At 37.0% G+C, this 27527-nt stretch overlaps 1 protein-coding gene across 15 annotated transcripts in view; it reads right to left on the reverse strand.

Annotated features, from left to right (window-relative positions):
- EPB41L2 (erythrocyte membrane protein band 4.1 like 2) overlaps positions 1 to 27527 on the reverse strand; it is a 108234-nt gene that overhangs the window by 11162 nt on the left and 69545 nt on the right. For 4 of the 15 annotated variants that reach the window (XM_086745859.1, XM_086745860.1, XM_086745861.1 and 1 more), the window contains 12 exons: positions 26572 to 26790; positions 26024 to 26111; positions 24250 to 24402; positions 22955 to 23052; positions 18581 to 18753; positions 14611 to 14789; positions 10073 to 10135; positions 7190 to 7336; positions 5706 to 5810; positions 2766 to 2915; positions 1632 to 1685; positions 863 to 1423 (listed from right to left, as the gene is read on the reverse strand). In XM_086745859.1, the coding sequence (XP_086601985.1) occupies positions 863 to 1423; positions 1632 to 1685; positions 2766 to 2915; positions 5706 to 5810; positions 7190 to 7336; positions 10073 to 10135; positions 14611 to 14789; positions 18581 to 18753; positions 22955 to 23052; positions 24250 to 24402; positions 26024 to 26111; positions 26572 to 26790 (1990 nt within the window). Of the gene's footprint in view, positions 1 to 862; positions 1424 to 1631; positions 1686 to 2765; positions 2916 to 5705; positions 5811 to 7189; positions 7337 to 10072; positions 10136 to 10382; positions 10416 to 12383; positions 13029 to 14610; positions 14790 to 18580; positions 18754 to 22954; positions 23053 to 24249; positions 24403 to 26023; positions 26112 to 26571; positions 26791 to 27527 lie in introns of all 15 variants that reach the window. The other 11 variants (XM_086745873.1, XM_086745863.1, XM_086745868.1 and 8 more) reach the window with 11 other exon arrangements.

A 27527-nucleotide genomic window follows, 5' to 3' on the forward strand; every position in this document is an offset into this window, starting at 1 on the left:
GTTGTTTGAATTTAAGTGCAAAGAAAACAAATTGCCAACATTACAAGAACGAGCAGGTAGACAACTAAGGAAAAATCCATCCAGTTCTCAAAACACTCAGCATATCATGCCAACTTTACAGAGATTCATCCCTGCGCTTTGTTTTTTCCCCTGTCTAGTTCTTTATAAAGTTTGCCAAGTAACGAACACGTCAACCTTGTTTGGCTTAAAACAACTGATTGTAACTGAAACCCATCCATGCTTTCCTAAATATTGACTGCACTAGAAGACTTCATAGTAAGATTGTGACATATGTCTCATCCCCTTACAATGCAGTGCTCTCACCTATGCAATTTCTACCCATACATATTCTCATCTATAAATTCACAACATTTTTTTTAAAAGGAAAAAAAAAAATACAAGAAAAGAAGTGAGTAACAAGGGGGGAAAAAAGGAACAAAAATTTGTGACGGGTGTTTTCTAATTTCATTTGCCAATAGTTTTCCAATCACAATTACATGTCATGGACGTGTCAAAAACAATTGACAAATAGACAAGACAAGACTTAAAACATTGGAAATACGTAAATAATAAATAGACATTATGTATGCGCGTATAAAATAAGGGGGAGATAAAAAGGAGATGGCAGTCTTCGGAAGGTTTGCCTTACTGGTGATTCTCACTCAGTTCTAGCAAAAAGTCAGAAACCATAACTGAAGGAGACAGAATTTCACTGCTCATCAGTGGTTTCCCCTTCCAAATGATCTGAATCTTGTTGGATGTCTGAAGAGCTGGAGGAATAGGAGAAGAAGAAAGGCAGGTATATTTTCACCCCAAGAAATATCTCTGCTTAATCTAGTTGTCAAACTGTTCTACCATTTACCTCAGAACAACAAATTATTTGTGGTGCAACATCAATGTCAACATGAGACACATCTCCATTGAGTTTGAGCTGTTCTTCCTCTTTTTCTTCACCTAAATCTTGCTTAATTTCCTCTGACAAATTCTTCTCTTCTGTAGCTATGGTAACTGCATTTTCCTGGACCAAATCTTCAGCTGTAATTTGTGCGTGCTCAACTGGTACATTTAGTGTACTGCCTTCTGGTGTGGCTTCCACATGCTGTACTTTTTCTTCATGTTCTTTCCTTTTTGCATCTTCCTCTTCTTCCTGTTCTTCCCTGATGACTTCCTCTATTGCCCTATGATGTGGCTGGTATTCTCCCACCTCTTCATCCTCACTCTCACTACTACTGCTGCTGCTGCTACTATCTGACGGCAATGATGAAGAGTCCTTTTTTGACAGATGCTCCACCTTACATGTTTCCCCAGCATCAGTGGCAACTTGCATTTTCCCTTTGTTGATTTCGTCTACGACTAGTGTTTCTTCTATCCCAACCTCTGCCTGCTTCTTCTCCTCCACTATGTCCAGAGTCTCATGTGAACTCTGTACAAAAAACATGGATGAGGAAAAACAAAAGTAGAGTATATGAATAAATTAAAATAACGGAAACAAAATTAGCTGATGGCTGGTTCGTGTCATGTAGAAGACAAAAGATGGTTGTGATGGTTAACTGAAAAAGGAAGGAAAGAAAGAATGAAGATGGATTGGAAGCATTAGAGCCAAATTTAACTATGAAAAAAATCAGTAGAACCTTATCAGCATCGCTGACTCCAGTACAAGGCCCTTCTGCTCTGGAAGCATGTCTCTGTGAAACAAAAAGCAATCAGAGGACAAAAATCAATGCATAACCCTTTTCAACAGTGTAACATCCTCCAAGTAAGCTTTAAGAATGTATATGCATGATACTAGACAGATACTGTGTATTCCCTGCAAGGCTCTCCTTTCCTTACACTTCATTAAAATATTCCATTCAAAAGTAGTTAAGAATTATGGACATTATTAATTGCAATAAGTATTTAATTATGAAAGACTGAAAATGAAAGCATGAATGCACTGGTCAGTGATGCTACTGAGGCAGTTATTTCTCTCAGTTAAGTCAGGAATTAAGAATAAATAATATTAAGGGAAAGCAGAAAAAAAAAACCAAACAAAGCAACATTATTTAGCATTCTACTATCAGCTTACCATCATACAAAACAAAAAAAGACTATTGTAAGATGTTATTAATTGTTCATCTTTGGTCTGTACTTACTAGATTACAAGAGGGAGAGTTTAGGGTGGTATGTTGTCAGAATAGCAATATCTAAATACCAAGATGATCCCATTAGGATTCAGTTTGGAGTCAAAATGATGAGATTAAGCAGTTATATTAGTACTTGTTCCGTAACAAAATTATCTGTGATGGATGTTCCAGAAAGCCCACTGTAAATTATGTATTAGGTAGGGTTTTTGATCTAATGTATTTTTAGCAAATGGTTTGCAGCAAAGTTTGAGTTCAAAAAGTAAGAATACAAAAATCAACACATCATCTGTGACTTAATCCTAGCTTTTATTGCTGTTTACCAAGCAAAGCACCTACGGAGTTGTAAGCCAGCATCCCTGGTGAAGCTTAAACAAGCACCAATTAATACTTCTCGAGTGTTGCTAATACAGAATTAAGCTCCCTAGCTGGATCTCTCTCCCCGCTAACAGAAGCGAGCAGCTTACCGGCTCTGACCCAGGGGAAGTAAGCTGCAGGCCACCTTTCTGGCATTTTTAGGGCGCCGGGGGCTCACCTCTCGAGGCGAACGGAGAGAAGCCTACCCCCTCCCCACCCGCCTAGGGCCACGCACACCCTGCCCGGCCCCCACCGCCCCAAGGCCGGCGGCGCGGGCGGGGGAAGCACCTGGGGCGGCGGCGGCGCGGCCGAGGCGGCGGTCTCCTCCCCCGCAGCGCCCTCTGCTGGCCCCAGGCTGGCGGCGGCGAAGGGCGCTCTGGTGCCAGCGCCAAAGCCCTCCTTACTAAACAAAATGGACGTGATCTCCTCTTCTAGGCTCTAGACGAGTTAGAAAAGGAAAGGAAAGAAAGGAAAGAATTAAATAGTGACGGACGGCGACCGACAAAGGAAAGGTTTGGCAAAAGAGGCAGGCGACAAGGCAGAGGATTCGGCTGGGGGAATGGTGCCGGGGCACGGGGTCCCCGTAGGGCGCGGTGAGAACAGGACAGAACGGCTGTCACCGCCACACACGCTCCTGCTCTGATGCTGCATCTCTCCAACAAGCAGATCAGATGGTAAAACTTACAAACATTAACATTTCCATGGATTTTCCACACAGAACAGTTTACTTATGCAGTCATTCTGTATTTGCTATGGGTATTTTTCCCTTTTAAAAGTCTATTTTTTACACCTTCTAATGCCTAATTGGCTCAGAGCTTCAGAGTAGTCAAATACATTTGCTTTGAATAATACATACCCACAATGCTGAAACGAGGTTTTCTTTGTAATATAGGAGATATCTTTCTATGTTTTTCAAATGCTTTACTAACCTAAGCAAATTCATTTCTTTTAAAGAATGGTGTTTTCAAAAAGCATTTCCCATTCTACTGGGAAAACTTAGTTTTAGTCAAACAGACGAGTACATTGCTTTAAAGCATAAATTATGTTCATAGTCTGGTCTACTTTCTGTAGTACTATGAATCTGTATGATAAAGCAAACTTAAAATTCATGTGGGTACACGCCTCTGAAAGGGCTAAAATTTTTTATTCCACTTTACTTGCCACAAGCTCTTATATTAAGTTAGAAGTAAAAACAGTTAAAATAAAAAGCCAATGATGTAACAAATGCCTGACATGGACAGAACGCACATTTTGACAACACTCAGTAAGATCCATTTCTGTCTTAGAAGATGGCACTACAGAGAACCACGGCAGAAGCACATGCCAGAGGAAAGCCAAGGTGCCATGCAGACAACTGCAGTCCACGTGGGCTCACTGCGTGAGCAGCAATGTAGAACCTGAACCGACATCAGTCACACCATGCTACTGTGCATACAATGCAACACATATGGCATGCAGAAAAACAGAGAAGGAAAAGAAAAAGAACCCCTATATCTTTTCCCTACAATAAAGTTTAAAGTATATTTTCAAAGGAGGCTAAGAAAATTTATTGTGAATGCAAGTTATTAAATCTGCCCCCATGCAACATACTCAACATCCACCAGAGAGAATGTGTTCCTCACCCTCACTTTCTTTCCCTAATTTACCACGCTTAATAAATGTTCATCTATTAATAGATCACATCAAAAGCCGGGGGGGGGGGGGGGGGGGGGAAAGGAATCTTTATGTGGTATGTCAGACTTGTGTGCATCTCTCTCCCCCCACATATGTATTATAATTCTAAAACAGGCACATACCACCTATCTTTTCACATTTTACCACCTTAAAATGTTTAGGTCTTCTCATCTTGTAAAAGGAAAACCCCAATCACACAATTTATTTGAAAATGTAACCCCTGTTCCCTGAGGAGGTATTTAGTAAAAGTTGTTAAATCTATAGATAGAATTGGCACTTTTCATCAGATTACTGTAGTTACAATAATTTATCAGCCTGTGAAGATGTTTAAATTCCTGACAAGTTCCTTCTGGTTCAGAGTCATATATACTAACATGAAATACTGTTTACAAGCAGTGGGAGTGGGGGGAATGGATTAAAAAATTGTTGTGGGTATCCATAACATAACATTTCACATATTTGTGACATACATGTCAATTTCTGTTATAATTAAGTCACAGATGCTGTGCATTTGTGGGAGTAAGGTGATACAGAAGTACAGTGGCACAAATGAGATTTACCTAAAATAACATTTCTCATAAACAGAAAATTACTTATTTGCACATATGTTCACTGGAGCAAAAGAAGGAAGAAAAGAAAGAATATTAGCAGTGGTATCCCCACTTTATTCTTGTCTACTGTCCACCTATCCTAAGACAAGCAAGGAAACAGAATCCAGAAATAGGACTGAGTACTGTATTAGCCTACTAATACCAGCAAGTTAATAAATTGGGTGTAACAAAACACTTGAACACAAACTTGTCTACATCCATCAACAAATGATTTGGGATGGAAATACACTTTGTTTCCCAAACCTCATATTTATATATGTTACTGAAACAGGACTGACAGCTTTACATCAACCTACTTTTGGCCCAATTCCTCGGTGGTGGAAAATAGTCCAAAAGTGATGTTAAAAAGGCAACATCACAACTGCTACCCATCATCACTATTATGCCGCTAGTGTTCTCACTGGTTATAAAGTGTTTTTCACTACGTAGGTGTTAAGCCAGCTTACAGGGGAGAAAACTTCCCTATTCCCCTGGATGAAAAAGAGAGGTACGTAAGTGTGGAGGTACTCAAGAACAGGTTGCCTTTGAAATGAAGCTGCTTCTACAGCATTATTGATTTGAATAATGAGAACATGTAAAGCAAAAGTTCTTGTGTGAAGTGTCAAATAACTGCAGACAATTATTTCCACATAGAATGAAAATACATGTTTTGCTCTCATCCTAGTCACATAAAATAGAGTAATTTTCTGGTGAAAAATTGGTTTTCTTTTCAAAAAGTAGCCATTCAGAACTTCACAGCTAGTTTGGCATTTAAGCAGAATGCTGCTGGTATTCATATATGTACACACACACACAGATCCTGGTTTACAACTCAACCTTCTCCTTTCAGTACTGGCTTTAAAAAAGAAAAAGGTATCTCCATCAGAGAAGAAGAAAAAGAAAGAAGTGCCCAAGCTAGCCCACAGCAGATAAGCAAAAAGGCAGTAGGTTTCAGGGCAGCCACCTTATCGGTTTCCTCTGGTTTTACTCCAGCAATCCATGCCATTGCAGTCCACTGTTTCTCCTTTCCAGGCAGCGATTTCACTTGGAAAATGTGGTCTCCTTTTCTCTATTTGGTTTTCATTTTATAAAACCAGTGTAAATCAACAAGCAATGAGACAGACACACACTACACAAAAACATAAAACCAAACCATCTGAAAGTGACAGAACACAACTAGATGAGGAAAAAAAAATACAGAGATAAAAGAACTTGGAGGGGTCTCAACTTCAATACAAAGAAATCAACACAGAAAATACACCACAACATAACAAAAATTAAGTTACACTTTTACATAAATGTCTATTTTAGCCAAAAATATAGCTATTAAATGAACCAATGTGTCATAGACATTTGAGAATTTGACCAGCATTTGTATCTATGCATATATCACTAGTGTAGAAATATTCAAGTACTGCTCAGAAATTTGAGGAATAATTTATTGGCAGTAACCATAAATTAACAAAATAGTCACTAATGAAGTGACCCATAGAGTCAGTGACTGTATTATCTGTATGCACATACTCATGGTTCAGATTGCTTAAGCATCTTATTGAAATAGTGTCTTGTTAACAAAAATCAGTTGGTAGCATCAAGCAAGCTTAATTGAAAGTTCACCTCTCTGGGGACTGAAGAGAATACTGAAGAGTTTAATGGGACAGGACAGTAATACATTTAGGAGGGAGTAATAGGAACAACAGTGGAAGAAAAGGATAACAGAAGATAAATCGATAGCTTTTGAAAACCAATTTGCTCTTCTACTCTATGAAAGAAGCAGCAAATAATTCCTCATAAAACTAAAGTTTCACAATAGCAAGAGAAATTTTTTTGGGTAGTTTTCTTGCCACAAGCATTCAGGATGTTATTTGTAGAAAATAGTTTTCCAAACTGCTCCTTTAAGGTTTAGTCAGGAAGGAGGTATAGAGAAAAAAGTAGGCAAATTCATCTTACAGACCTTTTGGAGATTAAGGTGAGTAAATTTTAACAACTACATTAGATATGTCCCAAAAAAGTCAACACTGTAAATTAACTGATCATGTAAGGTCCTTCTGAAACAACACACAGGCTGTGTGTGTGTTCATGCACAAGCTATGAAGGGTTAAAGAGAAGGAAAAGGAGGGAAAAGTTCTAATGTCATTGAAAAGTTATCTCCATCAATCTGTGTAAATCAGAGTGATATTTAAGCTGTCCTTGACACACAAGAAAATACTGCCATCATCTCCATTTTTTCCAGTGATTCTAACTCAGTTATTCTTGTAGAAGAATACAGTTCCACATATTGTTTAAAGTCAGGTCTAAAGGTAAGTGGTAAAAAGTTAATGTATACTTAGTATAAACAAATATTACGTTAGCCAAAAAAAGTGTTAATCTAAAGGACAAACTGCATTTACTGTTTTGCATACAGGGTTGTATGGAAATGCACGTGGACAAGCGTCTGTAGTGACATACCCCTTGTGTCTGTAGGGACAGAGGTGTGATACGCCGCTTTTCCCACTCATTTGGGCGTGGTTCAGGTGTGGATTCCATGAAATTGCGCTTGAGCTCACTAATGCTAGCTTGGTGTTTCAGTAAGTCGTCCTGGGTCTTATCCAGGTCCTAGCAACCCACAACGTAAAACAAAGTAGGACAAAACACGACAACAAAAGCAAACTTAACTGGAAAAAAAAAAAAAAAAGGAAACAAAACCAAGGAAAGTGCCTTGTATCTGGAGGGCTATTCTTCTTTGGAGTGCCTTAAAATAAAAAAAGTTTAAGACTATAAGGGCACTAAGATTTTTTAGTTTTGTTTTTGCAATGAAGGGCCACTCATGCAGTTTCTTCCACATTTTAAGGCAAAAGAAAAATAATGCTGTGCCTAGTTACTTAACCGAGGACTATTTTCATCCAAAACATGAAACTACTAGCTCTATGAAACAATAATACTTTCCAGTAGTTGCTTGCTTTAATCTAAAATTTGTAAGCCCAGAAGTAAGCATTTTGGGATACTGCACAACTAACATTACTGAAGGTATCTGTAAGAAGGCATAGTTTAACCCAAAAAGCATTATACAACCACATCTTTCTTTTTATTACGAGCTGTATGAAAAATACTTACTTCTATGAAGACAGTACTACAAGGCCAAAAATGCAAGCAAGTAACATCCGCTTAACTTCAGAGGGACTACTCATTGCGCTTGTCATGTAGGCTTAAACTTACTGGAAGAATCAGATTTAAAGACTTACAGCCCGCTATCTGCCAATTCCACATTTAAGAACCTGACAGCAGACACTACCAAAGAGATGTTCTCTCTAAATTGCACCTACATAGGCAAGTGCCAAAGGGGACAGCACAGCGTGGCATCTTTGATCAAATAACTACAAGCTAGTCTTTCACTTTATACCAGACACAGGAGCAAACAAAGATCAGGAGCTATGCAAAAACATAACTGTTCTGGTAAGTAGGCAAAAATCTATCTGCTTAGCTGTCTTGGAAATTCATTATCCTTTAAATACAATGCTGGGCTTTGATGGGAAGAGCAGATTTCACTCTGCTTCCATAACCTGTCCTCCTTCCAGCATGCCAGGTCTTGAGAAAAGCCTGTGTTGGTTATGCACACTCCAACACAAGAATATTTTTTCAGTATTCTATGGGGAAATTCAAGTTTAAGCCTTAAATCGATTTTTAGTACAGAATTAAAAGACTGAAGATTAAAATGGAATAATATCAATGTAGACAAAATGGTTAATGAAGTTTTATCAAAATAATGTAATCAGAAAGAACAATTTAGGTAAAGCATCTGGGTTGTGAACAAAGATTTTACATACTTTGTAACAGAACATTTTGAAATTTCACTTTAACATTTTGGTTAGGATTTTTATAGTCAGTGCTCACAACACAAAGACATCCCATCTTAAGTAATGAAAAATCCAAACCCAATACAAAGTCATTATTTTGTAATTTCTTTTCACTTGCATGTTCAGCCCCAGTAGCAGTTGGTGCTGCATATCTATTTCCTAATTCTGCAAATATTCTCAGATGCACTTTGAAGACTAAGAACTTCTGCCCTTCTTGCAACTCAGTAGGTTCACACTGTCACAGGACCAATGCCTCACTTTTAATCTAGGACTAACAAATGAGACATTAAATATGTCCCTCTAAAGTATGTATTTTCTAAGTGAAGTAAAACTTTATGCCAAAGGCATTCAATTACACAACTGTAGCTCATAACAATTATGTCATCACTTTAAAACCTGTCTTGGCTTGACACAAGGCACTTTTCTTGGACTTGATCTAAGCACAGTTATGCCATGTACACTTTCAGTGCTTTAGTAAGTTATACACAAGCAAAGTTTCAATAGTGATCAAAAGCTGCAAAAAGCCAAAAAACATATTAGTTGGGTTACTGCGATCCATACATCTCCATATTACTAAACAAAGCCAATGATTTTTAAAAAGACAGTTTTTGTGACAAAGGGAATTATTTATAGCCCCATCTGGATGAATAACAAATTAAACACAGCAGTAAAATTAAAAAAAAATTTCTTCAGTTACTAGCTTATGTTATTAACCACAAGTTAAATTACAGTGATTATAACTACAGATAGTCTTCAATAAAATAATCCAGATTAACAGACTATATGGAAATTCTTGTAATAAAAAAATCTCTACCTCAGTGACAAAGCACTACACATTAACATACTGTTCAAAGCCCTTCACTGTTGCTCATCTTCAATGAAAATCAACCGTTACGAAGCAAGAATTACTTCCATTTGAAAGGGGAAAAAATAAGTCAAAGATTTCAGTAGCATAGCTAAACATTCCCTTTAAAAATCTGATCCTCACATGCATTTCTTAAAGCTCCTAAGAATCAACAAGCATCAGAACCAGAATTAGTTTTTCCTTACTTCTATTACTGCTTGTGCCTTACTAACTCAATTTATTCAGATAATGTATTTCATAAAGGTTGATTAAACTGGTGAAAACTAGAAGCCTTGTTCAAGGGAAGATGCACACATGGAGGAGCAATGTATAAAAATCCCATTTAGGATTATGCATTGGATCCTTGTGTTTGCTTTATCTAAATAGGGCTATTATTCCCAGTTGCCACTTTGGAAACATCTAGCAAAAAAATATACAAAATGTACATTCAAGATGAGGGGTATTTTTGTTTGTTTGGATTTTTTTTTTTAATTTAAACTCAGAAACTAGAATTATAACATGCAGTATTTCCAAGCTGCTTTTCCCCCATGCACTTCATGCACTGTGTCTGTAACAGCCTGCAAGTGACCTCCCAATCCCATGCAGCCTGGCAGCCCGTGAGAAGGGAAAGGGTTTCTTATATTATATACAAACCTCCAACATTAAATTGCTATGTCTGACATAAATATTTTCCCCGTCTACTCTCAAGGAATTGGTCTGTGAAATTAAGCCACATACAAAAAAAAATTCAAAATGAACATAAAATGTACTAGCAAGTAAATAAAAAGGACCCTTAGAATCAGTTCAGTAACAAATAAAATGTCAAGGTGAAAAGGCCCTATTCAGATAAAATCCACAGAAAGTTCAGGGTGCTAACAAGGCAGGCAGCTACAGCCATATTTAATTGTAAAAAAAAACCAAACAAAAACAAAAAAAAAACAAAAAAAAACAAACAACCATGCACCTTCTGCTGTGCTTCCTCCTCTTCAGATTCCACCTATGTGAGCACATGGCAAATTGTCAAGAAAAGGAACTGTTAACATAACTTTATAGAATAACACAGAGGCTTCATCTCTTTGTAAATGCTGCAAAGCGTGCTATATTTACAGACCTTTACTGTTTCGGCCCCAGATGTTGTTGAAATTATTAAGCGACTTTGGTCTTCCTTCACCTACATTGCTGCAGAATGGCTGAAGTAATATTTGGCATAAGCGGTATGAAAAATGGAAGTGTCACACTATGTCCGTTTCTTGCTCTTATTTCCAATGTCTTCACAGATGGAAATTTAAGAATGAGTAAAAAAAAAATATTTAAAAAATGATATGCCTAATTTCTATGGTAAGTGCCTTAAACTCTGCAACAAGTTGATGGGAAAATGGGATCTAATGTCATGATTTATTTTGGTAAGAGTCTAGGATTCAAGTCAAAAACCTAAATACTGTATTTACAAACTGTCTTATTTTGAGAGCGTTGCTGTCTTCGAACGAATTATTTGCACCCATCTCCCTTTTTAGGTGAATATACTCTTCCTCAAATTGCAATGCACTCTGTTGGAAGTGATAGCTAATCTTTATGTCTTACCTACAAGTATTCTGAATCCCTTAAGGAACAGCATTCTTCAAAAAGCAAACCATTTCCCAGTCTTTCCACAGGTACAAATATCAACTACTAATCTTAGGAAAAGATGCATTTAGAAGTCAACACTGCGCAAGTACATAAATTTGAAGGGAGGTTTATTTATTGCATATGTTGTTGCCTTCTGGATTTTGTGTGAATGCACACATAATGTGGTACATACTGCATTTTTATTCCTTTCTCGCTTATTTGGGGTTCTGTTTTCTGCAACTTTATGTTACAAGAGATGGATTGAATTAGGTTACATAAAAATTGAGAAAGTCATTAAAGTAATGTTTTTCATTATTTTTAACTTAGACTGGTGTTTTTAATGGCATCATGTCATATTTAGCATATCTTTAGTAAGTACATTGTATTGATTTAATCAGTTTAACAAACTTTGTTAAATGTTACATTGAACAGGCCCCTCCTCTCTTTTGATTCTATAATACTTGGTTTCATATTTCCTTTGAAGATCAAAATAAACCACCTTTTTCTAGTAGTATTGCTGTAACATGCACAGCAGATATAAGGAACGGAAGCATTTTGTAAATTACACCAGATGATCAGAGCAGCATATTAGTGTGACTGAGGCTTATGCAGAGCAATGTTAACAGTTTATTTCAAAGAATGTTCAGACTCCAGTGATTAAAGTCTGACAGAACCTGCAATCCCAGCTAATGAACAAAATCAGTCTCCAACTTAACTGCTGCTAGAGATTAATCAAAGCACTTAAAAAAAAAAGTGCCTTGGACAGACTCAACTTTGCACACATCCTTGTAGAGCAGAAACATCTGAAATCTGGAATAACAAAAAAACTGATTTTAAAGTATTCACAGTTTTCTGAATTCAGCTTTTAGGAATTTAACTTTTCAGATCTAAATAGAACTTTGGAGATGTGCATTCCAGTCAATGCACGCAGGAGACATGCGTTTTAACAAACTCATAGTGCAAGTAGCACAATTTGCAAATAGTATCAAGTAATAATATATCTATTTTTATACAGCACTTTCCGTATTCAGATTTACGTGCTCATAAACATTTTGAACTATAAAGCAACTCTACCTGCAGCTCAGTATCTGTGGAATCTAATGAAGTGATGCATGCTGTAGGAATTGAGGCAGAAAACCCACCAGCTATCTATAGACTACAAATCCCACAATAGCAATTTTTCACAAATGAGAAAAATTAGAAAGATACAGATACACACGTGTGTGTATTTATATATATAATAGGCACATACATAGACATATCCCTATACTAGGAAGTATGCAAAACTGAGCAAGCCTCTAGGAGAACAAGCATAAAAGCTATGTGCAAGTGTCAACATTTAAGCAACAAAATTACACACCTCCTCTTCCTCTGCTTTGTCATTCGGGTCATTGCCATTAGAGGCACTAAAACAAGTCCCCTTAGGCTCCAGGTAGCAGAAGGACAGAGCGAGAGGAAGGGAGAACGTGAGTGAAAAAGGAATAGACTGGAAAGCAGACAGAAGCAGCACAAAGATAAGGAGAAAAGAGGGGATGAAGGAAGGAGAGGTAATGGGAATATAGTGCTGAAGGCCAGGTGGGAGGAAAGAGATGCAAACATCAGGAAGGCTAGGAAAAGTAATATAACCATCCTCATCAAGCAGCGAGCGGAAACTAAAATAAAAGCATCTGATAAAGCTGAATGAGACACACAACTCAGTGTTTTTGTAGTCATTTGTATGGATTTTTCCCTCAACAGCAGGGGAGCCTCGACTAGTTAAGGGTCTCACAGATTCAAAGGTATTTGGTGAAGCTATTTTGTTTTTATTATGATCTGGTGTTTCTTTCATGGAATTGCACTCTGAGATGTCCGGGATGGTAAGGAGGGGCTCCCCAAAGAGATCTTCCTCTGAAATATCTGAAAGCATGTCCACCTCAGGGACAGGTGACAGGTTTGTGAGATGGGAAGACACAGAATGAATGGGTAGTGGTGATGTGTCTATGTGAGTGAACTGAAGAAAAAAATTCTGTGCACAGTGGAAAATGAAAGCACAACAAAATGCAAGTTTGAAGGCACAAGAAGAAGGAAAAAAAAAAAGAAATTATTAGTTAGTGAAAATTTTTACTTAGAAGCAGGGATAGCTCTACTAATGCAATAGAAATGCCAAATAAAAATATAAATTCCCTTGTGTTTTACAAGCAGACAACTTGTTTACTTTTGTGGGTTATGAAAGGAACCCATTATGAATGTTTTGTTCTCAGGCTGTAAAGAACTGTGCACTTTTGAACTGTAATAGTTACTTACAACAGATGGAAGAGGACAGACATTCAGAGCTTTGGCAGAAAGGTCAGGGGACAGTGCAGTACACGAAAGACAAACTGGCACTTTGATTCTTGGCTTTATAACCATTTCCTCTAAGACTTAAAGAGAGCCAGAAAGGAAAAGAAGTATCTGTGCTGGGGGGAAAGAAAGCTGTTCACAGAATTGGCATGTGTAACAAAACCTTACTAAATAGCTTCCTGGAACAACTTCCCAAAATACTGCTTTTTTTTTTTTTCCCCTCTTCTTTGGTTAAAATATTGAAAGATACTGCCAATTTGAAAACAAGGAGTATCGCCATTTTACCAAGCCCAAAGTCAGAACACAGTAACTTGTTTTACCATTTTTCTCCCATAAAGAAATTCTGTGTGTGCCTTTTCTGTAAGCTAATTCAAAATTATTTCAACTTGCCAGCAAACAAACAAAAAAAAAAAAAGCAACTGTTGGCATTTGTTCCCTTCCTGCACTTGAATGCAGTGGGAACATGTGAACCACACAGAGAAACTCAGCAGACCCCCTAGGAATCTAATTTTTTTTGCTAACTTGCAAAAATGTTTTAAAAAAATATTAGTCTTTAAATATGAAAGAAAGTCTGGAGAATTGTCAAAAAAAAAAAAAAAGAAAAAAAGAAATTATCTCCGAGAGAGATCAAGCAGCATATTTTAGCTGATACTTTGAAAGGAAATTTTTACATCAAATCATAAAAGATATAAATTTAATTTTTTTGACCTATTGCCCCAGTAGCTCAAACAAACAGGACAAGTAAATGGTTGTTTGCAACAGGAGCAGACCAAAGTACTCAACTTTTCACGACAATCTACACATCAATCAACACAAAAGTTTGTAAAGAATGAAATAATTCTACAATGGCTACTAAAACAATACTGTTACCTATGGTAATTAAACACAGTCATAATATACTCAACTTTGTAGAATGTACGCAACTGTGGATATAGTAACAATTTTTTTGTAAAGTCTAAACAAACTAAGGAAATTAATAAAACAGTATTTACCCTTTGAAGCATTTATTTTCAAGAACTCATGCAAGCTTACTAAGAATTCAAATTTATAGCAATAAAAGAAACCCTAGGTCAATGCCCTTCAGAAGTTTGTATTCTCTTTTGCTGACATACACTTACATTAAGTTAAACCTACAGAAAGCACTTGGCGATTTTCCTTTAATATTTTAATCCAGTGCTGTATGACACTCAGAGATGACAGACACTAAATAACCACACATGGACACACACCACATGAACAAATAATTTCGCTGTGAAAGTCAGCCATACCTTTCCATCCTGAGTCAATTCTAATTGTGGAGTTTTGACTGGGCTTCCATCTTCTTCTCTGCCACCTTCTTTTAACTTGGCCTGGCCAGCAGCTTCAATGTCAAGGATTTTATCTCCAGCAGCCTGCCCTCCAGCAGCGAAGTCTCTTAGCAGACTTTGATCTGAGACACCCATGGGAGCTATTAGAGAACAAAATATTTTTTGCAATAATTATAAATAATATATAATTATTTAAAAGACATTTTTATAATTATAAATAATATATTTATAATTTATAATATACATAAATAATTGGGGTAAATTGGAACATTTAGTTTTTAAGAGCTCTTAAACAAAATTATTTTATGGCGATGTCAGCAATGACCAATACAGGCTATTTACTGAGTATTACATTATTTTTCAGCTTCTTGGCTTTGTAAAAAGTCTATGGTTCTCATTGCACACCTACGAACAGTCATGTACCCCTGTCATATAATGTGCACTTACTATGTGAAGGAAAAAACTTCACAATATTAGGCAAGTATTTAATTTACTTTCTGATTAGTCTTGGAAGACAAATTAAAGGTACTGCTCTTGTGACTGTGTACATCACCATAATAAAAGAGAGAAATAGGCAATAATGATTTGCAGAAATTCACTATTTTGAGAGGACTGTTTTAATGCAATATAGAAATAGCTATGCGTATAACTGTCACAGTATTTTTATTCTGGAACCTTAGCAAAACTGCAGAAAAAACAGTCTCAGCTCCACATTAGAGAGCCCCTTAAGCTGCTAAGGAGTCAAGGTCAGCTAATGGCAAATGTGGGATTTGGAATGTTAGGCTTTCAGGGTCTCTGTCAGTAGTAAGTTTTGCAATTTAAGTTTCTGATCCTTTCTTGGGTGGCAAATGAGTGCATTTCTTGGGTATATGTCCCTCAAGTTTCACAATTAACTTCTGACAAATCGTAGAATAAATTAGGTTGGAGGGAATATCTGGAGGTCAGCTAGTCCAATTCCCTGCTCAGAGCAAGTCCAATTAGACCACGTTGCTCAGGGGCTTGTCCAGTTGAGTTTTAAGCATATCCAAGGCCTTTTTAAAGAAAACAAAAATTCTTATTTGTAACTGAAATTTGCTGTATCTCAACTTGCAGGCACTCCCTATTGTCTTATCACCGGGCATCTGAGAAAAGCATGGCTCCATCTTTTCTGTACCTTCCTTGTAGGGAGCTGTAGACAGCAATATCCCACTACAGCCTTCTCTTCTCAAAGCTGAAGGATGACAGTTCTCTCAATCAGTCCTCATATATCACGGGCCTCCAGCCCTCTGGCCACTTAGTGGCCCTTACTGGGCTCATTGCACTATGTCAATGCCCATCTAATACTGGGGAACACAAAGACAGACGCAGTACTCTAGATATGGTCTTCACAAAGTACTGAATAGAAAGGAATAATTTATTCTAATATGCTGGCTGTGCTCTTGCTAATACAGCCCAGGATACAGTTGGCCTTCTTTGCTGTAGGGACACAGTGTTGTCTCATGTTCAACTTGTCCAGCAGGATTTCCCAGATCCTTTTCTGTAAAGGTGCTTTCACTGCAGTTGGTCTCCCAGCATGTACTGGTATATGGCATTACTACTCTTCAGATGCAGGACTTCGCATTTATTTTTGTTGAATTTCCTAAGGTTCCTTTCAGCCCATTCCTTCAGCATGCTGCAGTCCCTCTCATGAGGGCAAGGTAAGAGTAGAGCAAGAGTAATCCTTACAAGAATGAATACGCAGCTCTAGGTATTTGGGAAGAACAATGGCAATAGACATGCTGTTCACAAAGGAGATGCAGAGTGCAAGTGCACCCTCTACAGAATTTCTCATTTCAAGTGCAGACTCATAGCATGAGCCTGCATCTGGACTACTGCCTGAAGAAAGAACAACATTTAAGTTTGACTTTGAAGGAATGCAGCTTAAAACTATTACAGCCTGCAGATGGCAACACCAGCAAGATGCCTTAAATGCTGCCAGGAATAGCTGGTTTTATTTAAGATGAGACCAAAATATAATTAAGAGGAAAAAAAAGGAAAATCAAGAGCAATGTTTCATCATGATCAAAATTTTAACTGTGATGGTTCTGGAAGACTGAAATTTTGGGCCTGAACACACATGCATACACATCCATATTCTGCAGATGATGCACAAGGGATCCCTGAAACGCGTGATGATACAGTCTCCAAGACTTGGCAAGAATCCAAATTGTACCTAACCAAACGTAGTACAGGAGCTAACCAGACTCAGACAGTAACACTGATGGGGTGATGAGTCTTTTGGTTGCCACAAGGACTCACACACTACCAGTGCAAGCACTTTTGTCTCTTATTTTTACTTTAGTTCTTGGAAGGTAAGACTTTGTATGTTTCCCAAGCAAGTATCACAGTTCACTCATTTGTCCCAGTATAGAAGAATTAGTATTTGCAGAAGTGAAAGTCTTCTAAGAAAAGGTTTTTGGACAAAATAAAGTTAACAGCTGAATTGTAGCTAAACTCACATCACTAGAATAAAAATGAGCTGTGACAGTGAAGTTGTATATGCCTGAACCTAAGTCAAGCTTCATGTAATTTTTCTAAAGAATTTTTCTACTTTCTATTACTTCAAAAGTTATTTAGAGCAAAACATGTGCTTCTACATCTCTCACACATACTGCTGCTATACCTGCCTTTGGAAAGCGTGCCTGTTTCCAAAAAAGGAAACTAGAAAGTATTTCTGCTCAAAGATACCAAATACCAGTAATGACAAAAAAAAATGTTGCTATTCAAACAACCTAAACATAAAAATTGTTAACTAAACACAGAAGTATCTAACAAGTATACTAGGATGGCAATACACTGAACAAACACTTGGGAGTGCTGGTGGACGAGAAGCTCAACATGAGGCAGCAATGCGCGCTTGCAGCCCAGAAGGCCAACCACATCCTGGGCTGCATCAAGAGGAGCGTGACCAGCAGGTCGAGGGAGGTGATTCTCCCCCTCTACTCTGCCCTGGTGAGACCCCACCTGGAGTACTGTGTCCAGTTCTGGAGCCCTCAGCACAAGAAGGACATGGACCAGTTGGAGAAGGTCCAGAGGAGGGCCATGAAGATGATAAGAGGGCTGGAGCACCTCTCTTATGAGGACAAGCTGAGGGAGTTGGGGCTGTTCAGCCTGGAGAAGAGGAGGCTCCGGGGAGACCTGATAGCGGTCTTCCAGTACCTCAAGGGGGCCTACAAGAAGGATGAGGAGAGGCTGTTCAGCAGGGCCTGTTGCGATAGGACAAGGAGTAATGGCTTTAAAATAGAGGGGGGTAGATTTAGATTGGATATTAGGAAAACATTTTTTACAATGCGAGTTGTAGAACACTGGACCAGGTTGCCCAGAGAGGTGGTGGAAGCCCCATCCCTGGAAACCTTCAAGGCCAGGCTGGATGAGGCTCTGAGCAACCTGACCTAGTCGAGGATGTCCCTGCTCCTTGCAGGGGGGTTGGACTAGATGACCTTTGAAGGTCTCTTCCAACCCTAACCATTCTATGATTCCGTTATATAAAACACGAAGAAACAACTTGTTCTGCCTTTTCTGTTTGGCATAGAAAGAGACTCTCAGGCCAACTCAGAGTGCAAAAGATGCTGCTGACCAAATAATTCTAATCAACAGCATATAGTGCGTATGCCTCTCCCATAAACCAGATATGGGTTGCGAACACAGATGCTACGCATCCAATATAAAATCCTCCACTTACTCACAGCAGTGCCGTACAATTTTAGGCGGTGACCTGACTTACTGTTTAGGTCACCTAAAACTGACAAGTAACCGAAGTGGTCACTCTTCACATCACCCATCAGAAACTGAAATGAATAGATTTCAATTGATGTTACAGCCATCCATAACATCAACATTTTAGAATACTGGTCAGATCAGATTGACAACACATAACAATCATTATACTGAAAAAATAAGTCAAATTTCATACCTCCATCAAGGCTCCTGGAAACACGTTTGCTTGAAGTGCGCTCAAAATATGGAGCTGGTCTGTCTATGAGGTTGCTAGCCTGTCGTGTCTGTGCTTGCGTACGCCCACTGTAGCGGAACTTGGAACCCAAGGTTAGAAACTTTGCTTTTGGAGGCTGTTCTGGTGATACAAGTCTAAAAGGTAAGTATGAGGAAAGTCAGTTAAAATGGCTTTATTTCATGTATTTAATAAGGTACTGTAAAGCTACTTATTATATTTAAACTTCAGTTTACCGTGCATGGTTTGTGCACTCCAAGAAAGGATTCTGCCATATGCTCTGAGAATAACTTCTAAAACAATGCATGTTATTTACTTGCAGTTGGAGTTGAAGTGATGCTGATAACCATCACATTTTCCACAGTATGACTAAGTGTCTTGGATCTTTATCTTTTGGTGCTATTTGGGTTAAATTGTCATTTTTGTAGAAAGCTGAGGCCGTTATAGGTCCATGTAGAATACCTCTCAGACCTCTCTCTTTAGAATGTTACTCATAGTAGAAACTATACATCCCACTTCAATTGCCTTTCCTATATTCTGATGTACCAATATGGCAGCTGCTGTTCCTCAAAGTCAGGGAATGGCATCTCAAAGCTGCGTAGAAGACTGTATCATGTAAAAAAAAAAAATTGAGATGGCTGGAGAGTTGTGGCCCAACAGTAAGAAGTTTAACAGGCTAGACTCAGACTCCAGTTTATTTACAAGGTCATTTATAGATTTATGTAAGTTAATGTTTGCTGGATTTATGGAAGGGGAAAAAAAGCATACCATGAAAAGGGTGAAAAAGAGATTTATTTATGAGTACTATTAATGCTGGATATCTATGTTTATACCCAAGTGTTTGACTCAATGTCAGAAAGTCCAAGTAACAATTTGGTAGAATTTGCTAAGAGGGATTCTGCTTTGTTCCACCAGTTTTTGACATCACATGAGTTTGAAGAGACAGGTTCTCTCTACCTCCCTGTATTTCCTTCAGCTCTTATGCATCTAACCTTCATTGCTTGTACTTTATTTTGGAAATCTGAGCCATCAGCTTCAACGCCAAAGGTACCGTTTGTTCCAGTGCCATCCTTGCTGATAGGATAAACAGTCATCACTGCAGGAACTTTTCCCAGTCTCTGTTTCTCTAGAAAGGTCTTTGATGTTGCTTCCTGGATCAATATAGTGCTGCAAATACATGGTCACCCAGCATGGCAGTCTCCATGGCCTATTCCCCTCTCTGTATAAAACCATCAGACTATTCCAGATAAAGCTTTTTGACTTGAGGATCTGTCAAGAATGAGAAGCTCACTGAACAGCGGCTTCTTTCAAGCAGAACCAGCAACTACTGTGCCCTTTGTATTTAGGATGGCACAGATGGACAAGCGAGACTTAAAAGTATGCTGACTTTGTTCTCCTCTTTTGAAGCATTTCCACAGGGAATATCTGTGTCAGTGGAATCCAATCCAACATATGTTAAGACAGTATCCAGTGGTGAATTCTGAAAACTGACACTCATTCTAAAGATATTTCAGGAAAACTGAAGATTTTTCAGATACTTAAGAAGAATGGTGAGCTAGGTAGAAAGCTACCATTTTTTCTGAGAGGATGTTTATGGCTTGGTCAGAGCACTAGCCAGAAGGATCCAATCCTGCATGCCTAAAATGCATGTGCACACACATGAATCCTAACCTGTTCAAACATATTCTTAAAGAAAAGAGAATTCAAGACAGACTAATCCACCCTTCTGAACTAAGGCCACTTACGTAATAAAATCACAGGTATCTGGAGCTTCACTTTCATTGCATCTGTAAAACAGACTTATGCAATCTTTGTGACAATTTATTTCTCCACATTATTTCCAAGATAGAGTGCATTATGCATTAAGAGGAAGAAGGCTAAGAGGGTTGTTCCAAGGTTCTTTCTGTTCTTTATTTTCCAGTCTTGGCAAGGCTACAGCATTAACTGCCACTTTTATCTTCCACCCTGCTGAGATAAACTTTTAATCTTTTAATGTGGAAAAAACAAGAGAACTAATTACTTCCTGATTAAGGACTTTTGAATAGATTTTTTGTATTACAAGCTTAATTACATAAAATAACTGAAGACTGCGCTTTTATCGTTTTAAGATATTCCGGGGAGACACTGAAACAATCATGTAAGTTTCAAATAAAACATCATACAGCAGAATCATAGGCAGCTTTCTGCAGGGTTAAGATCCAGAGTTGCAGACTAAGCTTACCGCAAAAGATTAATGTAGATACATAGTCTGACTGCATTTCTTGAAGTAGATTATTGTTCTTTGAAAATGGTACTGGAATCCTAGAAGGTTGAGCTGATACAAATGCTTTTTGGTTCTGATTTTCAATATAGTTCATTAAAAATGTCTATAAATAACTTCATATGCTGGCTCAATTTCCCATACATTATAAGATGATGAATCTTAATGCAATTATCTAATAAAAACTGAAACATTGCAAAAGACAACATAAGGAATCTTACAATGTTATATAGGGCATACTAAGATTCTGGAAGCTAAAAATGTACATCTAGATTGAATACAGTTTACTGTAGTATCATACACAAGCTTCACACATGCTCTGAAAGAGCTACAGTCTCTTGGACTGCAGCAATTGCTGTCTGCTTTTTATCTTTGGAGAAAAATAGAACTGGATTTATTTTACTGTTTTCAAATCAGGATGAGAGGTTCTGAGGATTTTCTGTCTGATGACATCAGTGGAGTATATGGATTTTACAGAATGGTTCAAGTATTTGTTACATAATTCTCATTATAATGTCATTCCTGGTTAGGAAAGGTCACTTCTGATTGGAATAAAATCCAATTATTTTTATTATGTCAGAATTTCTGTATTAAGATTATCTAGCATATATTAATGCTCTTGAAAACTTTTCTATTTGCAAATTGTAGTTCTCAGTTTCGGATTTTTAACTTCCATAAGATTTGTTTTGGTTTTTTTTCCTTATTCAGGCCCATTTTATTACTATAAAATCAGGTAATATAGTTTCCCAGCAAAGTAAATCACTGCATGAGTTATTTGAAGAGTATTGATAAACTTTTCATTGCAGACAGAACTGCATGCTATTTGTGGTAACAGACATCACCAGCCAAAGCAGACTTCACATTTTAAAGAAGAATAGAATGGTGGGCTATGTATCTTAATAAACTTAACTAATGAATTCTTTCAAAGATGAAAAAAAAAATCTTTGATCAAGATTTAAAAAAATAAATTCTTCTGAATTAAGTATTTTTAGTCTGATTGCCAATCTCAGCACAAATTCTAACGCTGCATTCAAGAATATTCTATTCATGAATATGTGAATCATATATTCATGAAAATCTGAATACTAAAAACCATTCAATGAGACAGTTCCACTAATAACTGCTTAGGTCTCATGGTCCCCAAGTTCTTTGAAGGTCTCAGTCTAGCAAGTGTGTTCAGCTTGAAGTAATATTCAGCAACAGGATTGCATCTACCTTAAAACACAATGCTTTTTTAAAATAAAAACCAGACTACTGAAGGATAAAACTTACCTTTTACCTATCCTAGTTACTGTGCTCATTTGAAGCAAGAAACTCAGATTCAATGCCTATTCAATGCATAAGAGATTTAATCTAAATCTGCGTCTCCTAGGCTGCATGGGGCACATGCATTCCCTCATGCAGTTTGTGCTATTGTAAAAATCAAGTGAAGATTGTAAAAATTCCTTTTCAATGAAGGAAGTAGAAAAAGAAAAAACTCTGTGGCCTATTGTTAAAGTGCTCACTTACAAACAGACTATAGCTTCAACGACCAATTCAGAATTCTATGTTTAACAGTTTCTGAGGAAAAAATGCAGAGAAAGTTATGGATTATTACATAAACAAATAGTAGTCTGTTTTTAAAGGGATTCTTTGTTCTTCAAAGAATCACTGTGAACTCAGCCTGATTTATAAAAAAAGAAAAAAAAACAGCTGTAAGCATTTACATTCAGCAGAATACTCTGAAAAGTAAAGTGAATTAAGATTACTGTCCAGCCCTGAAAGCTTCTTGTGAAGGTGTATAGTGGCTTTTTAGAAGGTCACTCTGAAAAGTCAATCTCTCAGGAAGTCTTACGTATGATTACTGGTTTAGTTCCATCCTGTTAGTACTCTGAAAGTTTAAATAAAACAGTTAATTGTACTTCAGACTTTCAGAACTGGTAATTTGGCAATGATGCTTAGGGTGTCTTCTAAGAGGTGTTACTGGACAGAGAAATGAGGAGCAAAGAGAGGAAGTCTCCTCTACTTTCCTCATATCCTTTAAAAGAAAGATATGAGCATGCCTGGCGAAGTGGGGGAAGCACAGAATTATCATTTACCTGAAGAAAGTATGGTGCTCCACACAAACCTTCCATAACCTTTTAGCAGCTCGATGGTTTGGCAGTTTGAACCCAATAGTGCTCTCAAACTGTTCCAGCTGGAAAGAATCCACAAATAAATTAACCCATTTCCTTAAGGTGGGTATTAACTAGCAGGCAGAGTTCAAATAGTTCCATTACTGTAACAAGCTGTAATTCTCCTGTCATAAGACTTCATAAGATTAAAAGAAAAAAAAAAAAAAAAAAATCACTATTTCAAATTTTATTAAATAAAATTATACTTGGCAGGCTAGTCATGATGGGTAATAACCACATTATCACTTCCTATATGTCCTAATGACTCTTGTGAGAAATCCAATAATACTTTAGTGTTCCTTGCTCATTTTCTGACTAGCTGGCCAATGTATTTATTTTTTAACTGCATGAAGTAATTGTACTGCAGGTTGTGCTGAACACTTTCCTTGGATTTAACAAAAGTCTGAAAGCCATACTGCAGTGTTAAGCTTACTTGATCCGTTTCACTATATAATAGTTTCTTAGCAAAAATATTACATCTATGCAGCATCAGTGAGCACAAAAAAAATACATCTGTGTTCCAAAATTTACAAAACTATATTAGTATTGTACTACTGGTATTTAGACTTTTGTTTATTTAGTCTTTTGTTTTATTTATTCACACATTCAAAGCTACCTTAAATATTTTAAGAGTATAATGTAAAAAAAGCATTAATGTTTGACATTTTGGGGTTTTTTTTTTTGTTAAATTTCCAGTTACAATGTGTTCAAAATGTAACCCTTCCCTCCTTCGGCAACTCCCACAAACTTATAACTATCTGAAAAGAAAGCTGAATCCACTACTTCCACAGCAGCTAACAGAGTTATAACATCCTACAGGGCAGCTCAAGCCTTTGGTTACGGCCACAAACTACATGTGTTGACATTTAGTGAACAATTATATCCAAAGAGCTAAAAAAAGCTGGTTCCCTGCCAGGACTGCAAGGTTGTATAGACAGTAAGAACATGGCCGAAGTAACTAGCTTTCCTTGTGAAAAAAGATTACAAGATGGCATCTATTAAAAAAAGTATATGTATTTTCTTCTTTATTTGCATTTACTAATCAAGACAAGTGTTTAATACTATCAGTAGAATCTGAAGAGGAAAACAAAATGTTCTTAAGTTCTATTCAAATCCAACATAAGCCTGTGAGGATATCTGGTTAAAAAAATGAGGATGTTTTCTTGTTGCTGGATAGAAGTGATCTCATAAAAGAAACAAGACAGAAAGGTGCTACTTACTTCTGCCGGCCTGACTTTGATGTAGAAATTACTTCGCTTATAGGAAATCTTCAGAATTTTTGGCCAAGCAAAGCGGTTGATCCGGAGTCTATCTTTGTAAATGAGCAGTCCATTAGCACATACACCCAGCATGATATCCACACCTTCAGAATCCTATCGTGTGTGAGATAATTCCAAAAAAAAAAAAAAAAAAAAAAAATCAGTTTAATAACATTCCAAACAAGTAATTATTGCTGGCATACCTTGAGGAAATAATGCAACTGAGATTTGTTTCATATTCAAACCTGAAAGACACTGACAATGAGATTCTTAAAGCAGAGATAGCCAAGTATATTAATTTTACAGGAAAGGCTTTGGATGCTAAGTAATGGCTTTGGCACTCATATGCCACTGCATATGCCACAGTTCTGGGAAATTCTTCAGTATTCTGGCAACAGGGACTAAGTCAACAACTTACAAACAAGGAAAGGTATGGTGAGTGTGCAACCAATAATTTCAACAAATATTGAAAGAAGAAAAATTAAAAACAGGCTTTTCCAACTTAAAACAGTGAGTGAAAGTGTGAACAAGTGGGTGATCATGGTGATCTTTTACAGTCATCTACTATTCCAGTAAAGATACAGGATAGTTGGCTGAAATTGTCAACATAATAATTTTAGTCAAAGTGCTGGCGGGCTGCATTTCTGAGCATTCTGTTCCACTGACAGCGTTTGATCTAAGTTTTACAGGCTACAAAACTAATCCCTTACTGATAAGGCTTCAATACACTGTACCACTACACAACACAGCAGAATCTCATGTCCTCCCCAACAACAAATCAACTGCATCAAATGCCAACGCTGTCATTAAAAAGTTGCTTCACTGGTATAACTAACAGCTGCAAGTGGGTCTTGGCAAACAACAGTTCTAATGCTTGCAGTTACTTCACTATGGCAGAAGAAAGCTCCAATAAAACTCTAAAAATCTATGTTTCTTAAAATACTACAGACTGACTGAATTGCCACGCTGCCCTTGTATTAAAAAAAAAATGAATAAACGTTACAGATATAGTTAATGCACGTGAATAAAAATTTAAGTACATTTTTTCCAAATGTTTCTAATAGAACACAGGAAGTCTATGGAAAAATGCAAAAACAAGTGCACATTGTTTCCATATGAAACAGAATTAAACAATGTTTCTCTAGTATTTAAAAGTCTTAGTTTTCTTTTTAAAATATAGGACTGATATGCTTACAATGCATTAATTTTCCTAATGTTTTGAGACTCTGGATTTGTGTGAAGGAGCGGAAGTGGGTTGGTTACTTGGTTTGTTGCATTTTTAACTAATAAAATCCTACTAGAAATGCCAATTTGATTTGACCTACCCAGACGAGTGGAAAAAGCACCAAAAAGTACCCTCCCCCAAGACCTCCCCCACTGTTTCTAACTCTCATGGTATTACAAAAACAATTACTTATTCTTTTAGCCTTTACTTTATGGTCCCACGTCTCCTTGGCATTAAAAATTTGACATTTAAAATATATTTAGCCACTCATTAATAAAATATTCTTTCCAAGCTGTATATACATCTATGCATTAAATAAACTTTGATTTAAAATAAATTCTAAGGATGTTAGAGCTGCAAATTTACTAATTATTGTGACCAAGAGATAAAAGGCTTATACCTAAGAACTGAGGGTATGAAATTTGTAAAATTATCTATATATATACTATGTTCTTTAACACTAAGCACATCTATCCTAAAACAAAACAAAACCAAACCAATCTCCAGTACCTTGGCATGATGTAAATCCACTCCATACATGGAGAGTCTCTTAGCATTTTCTAGGAACTGGGAATCCGCCTGTGCTGGAGTCAAGCCCCTAAAACCATTGAATAAGCCTTGAGTTTATTGACAAAAGAATTGAGAATCAAAACTGGGTGGAATCCTGGAATTTAGATACACAGAAAAACCTCCATTTGTAAAGTATCAATAGCATTTTTTCCCTAAAAGGGAAGTGTTCTTTCAGAGCATATTATATTCCTTCAGCAGAGATTTCCACTTCACTTTCAAAATATTCCAGCTGTATGTTGCTTAAAACAATTTGTATGCTCAGATACAAATATTTTCTCCAAAAGTTCTCACCTGAGATCTCAGTGAAGCTACTATTTTCAGACTGAAATTTTTAAACACATGAAAGTAAGATGTTCTAATTACATAGCAAAAGATTTCCAAAGTAACAATAATGTCAGCTTAGCAGTTTTACGCATACTTTTAAAGAGAATTGACATAAATGTGAGAAAGCATGATGATTTCATTTAATCCCACTGTATCTGACACACCTGTGTGTTTTGTGTAGCTCAGCTACTTTCTCTTCCATTTCTTGAGTTTGATTCGGTGCAAATTGGAATTCACTGATATAGTCACTGCGGTGCTCCTCCGGGTCATGATCACCCAGCTCAGCCTGCAGGGTATACGAACCAAGGAGGGCGTGAGTCACAAAAGAACACGGCAGTCGACCAGAAGCAATATCCTGACGAAGCTGTAGGCACAAGAAATATCTGCAAGACAAGGAAAGGGGAAACAAACAAACAAAAACAAGAACAGAGAAAGTGTTACCAATGGCAAGTTTATGAGAGATATGGCAGAATTTATCAATAATTTTTCATATAAGCACATTTTAAAATAAGTCAATGCATTAATAATTTGTTACACCTTATACTATTTGAGCATTATTGCCACACATTAAATTTTACTTCCATTTTTAGGAGTAAATATTACTGTTATAAATAACCTGAAGAGCAGGCAAAATTCTGATTTCAAATATAAATGAATGAAAAACTGTACCTAGTTTGTAACAAAGGTGTTCCTAAGTCAGCTTTTATTTCACATTCTAGCCTGCAAGACTCCAAGGTTTACAAATAAAAACCCACGCATTTCCTTTGAAATTTCCCTTGGGCTTTAAAATTCTAACTTTTATATCCCTTGCAGTTCATGAGATAATCAACTCATGTAATACACTAAAGAAATCAGGTTAGTACTGAAGCTATAATTTCCTTCCTTAAACCATCTATGTATTAGAATTTAATATTTCAGGTACTGCATGCAGTCTTCTACCAAATTTAGTAAGTCAACAATCAGTAGACATCCTACCCTAGCACAGATTTTTAATGTAAATTAATGTTTTAGGAGTGAAGCTTAAATTTTAAGGAATTTAGCTTTAAGCTGTAACCCTAAAAACGCTTTTATCAGTTGAACACACAATTGAATAGTCAACCAACTCACTGAAAATTCTCAA

This window comes from Chlamydotis macqueenii, chromosome 3 (assembly GCF_036417535.1).
Source record: "Chlamydotis macqueenii isolate bChlMac1 chromosome 3, bChlMac1.mat, whole genome shotgun sequence".
Taxonomy (NCBI): domain Eukaryota; kingdom Metazoa; phylum Chordata; class Aves; order Otidiformes; family Otididae; genus Chlamydotis; species Chlamydotis macqueenii.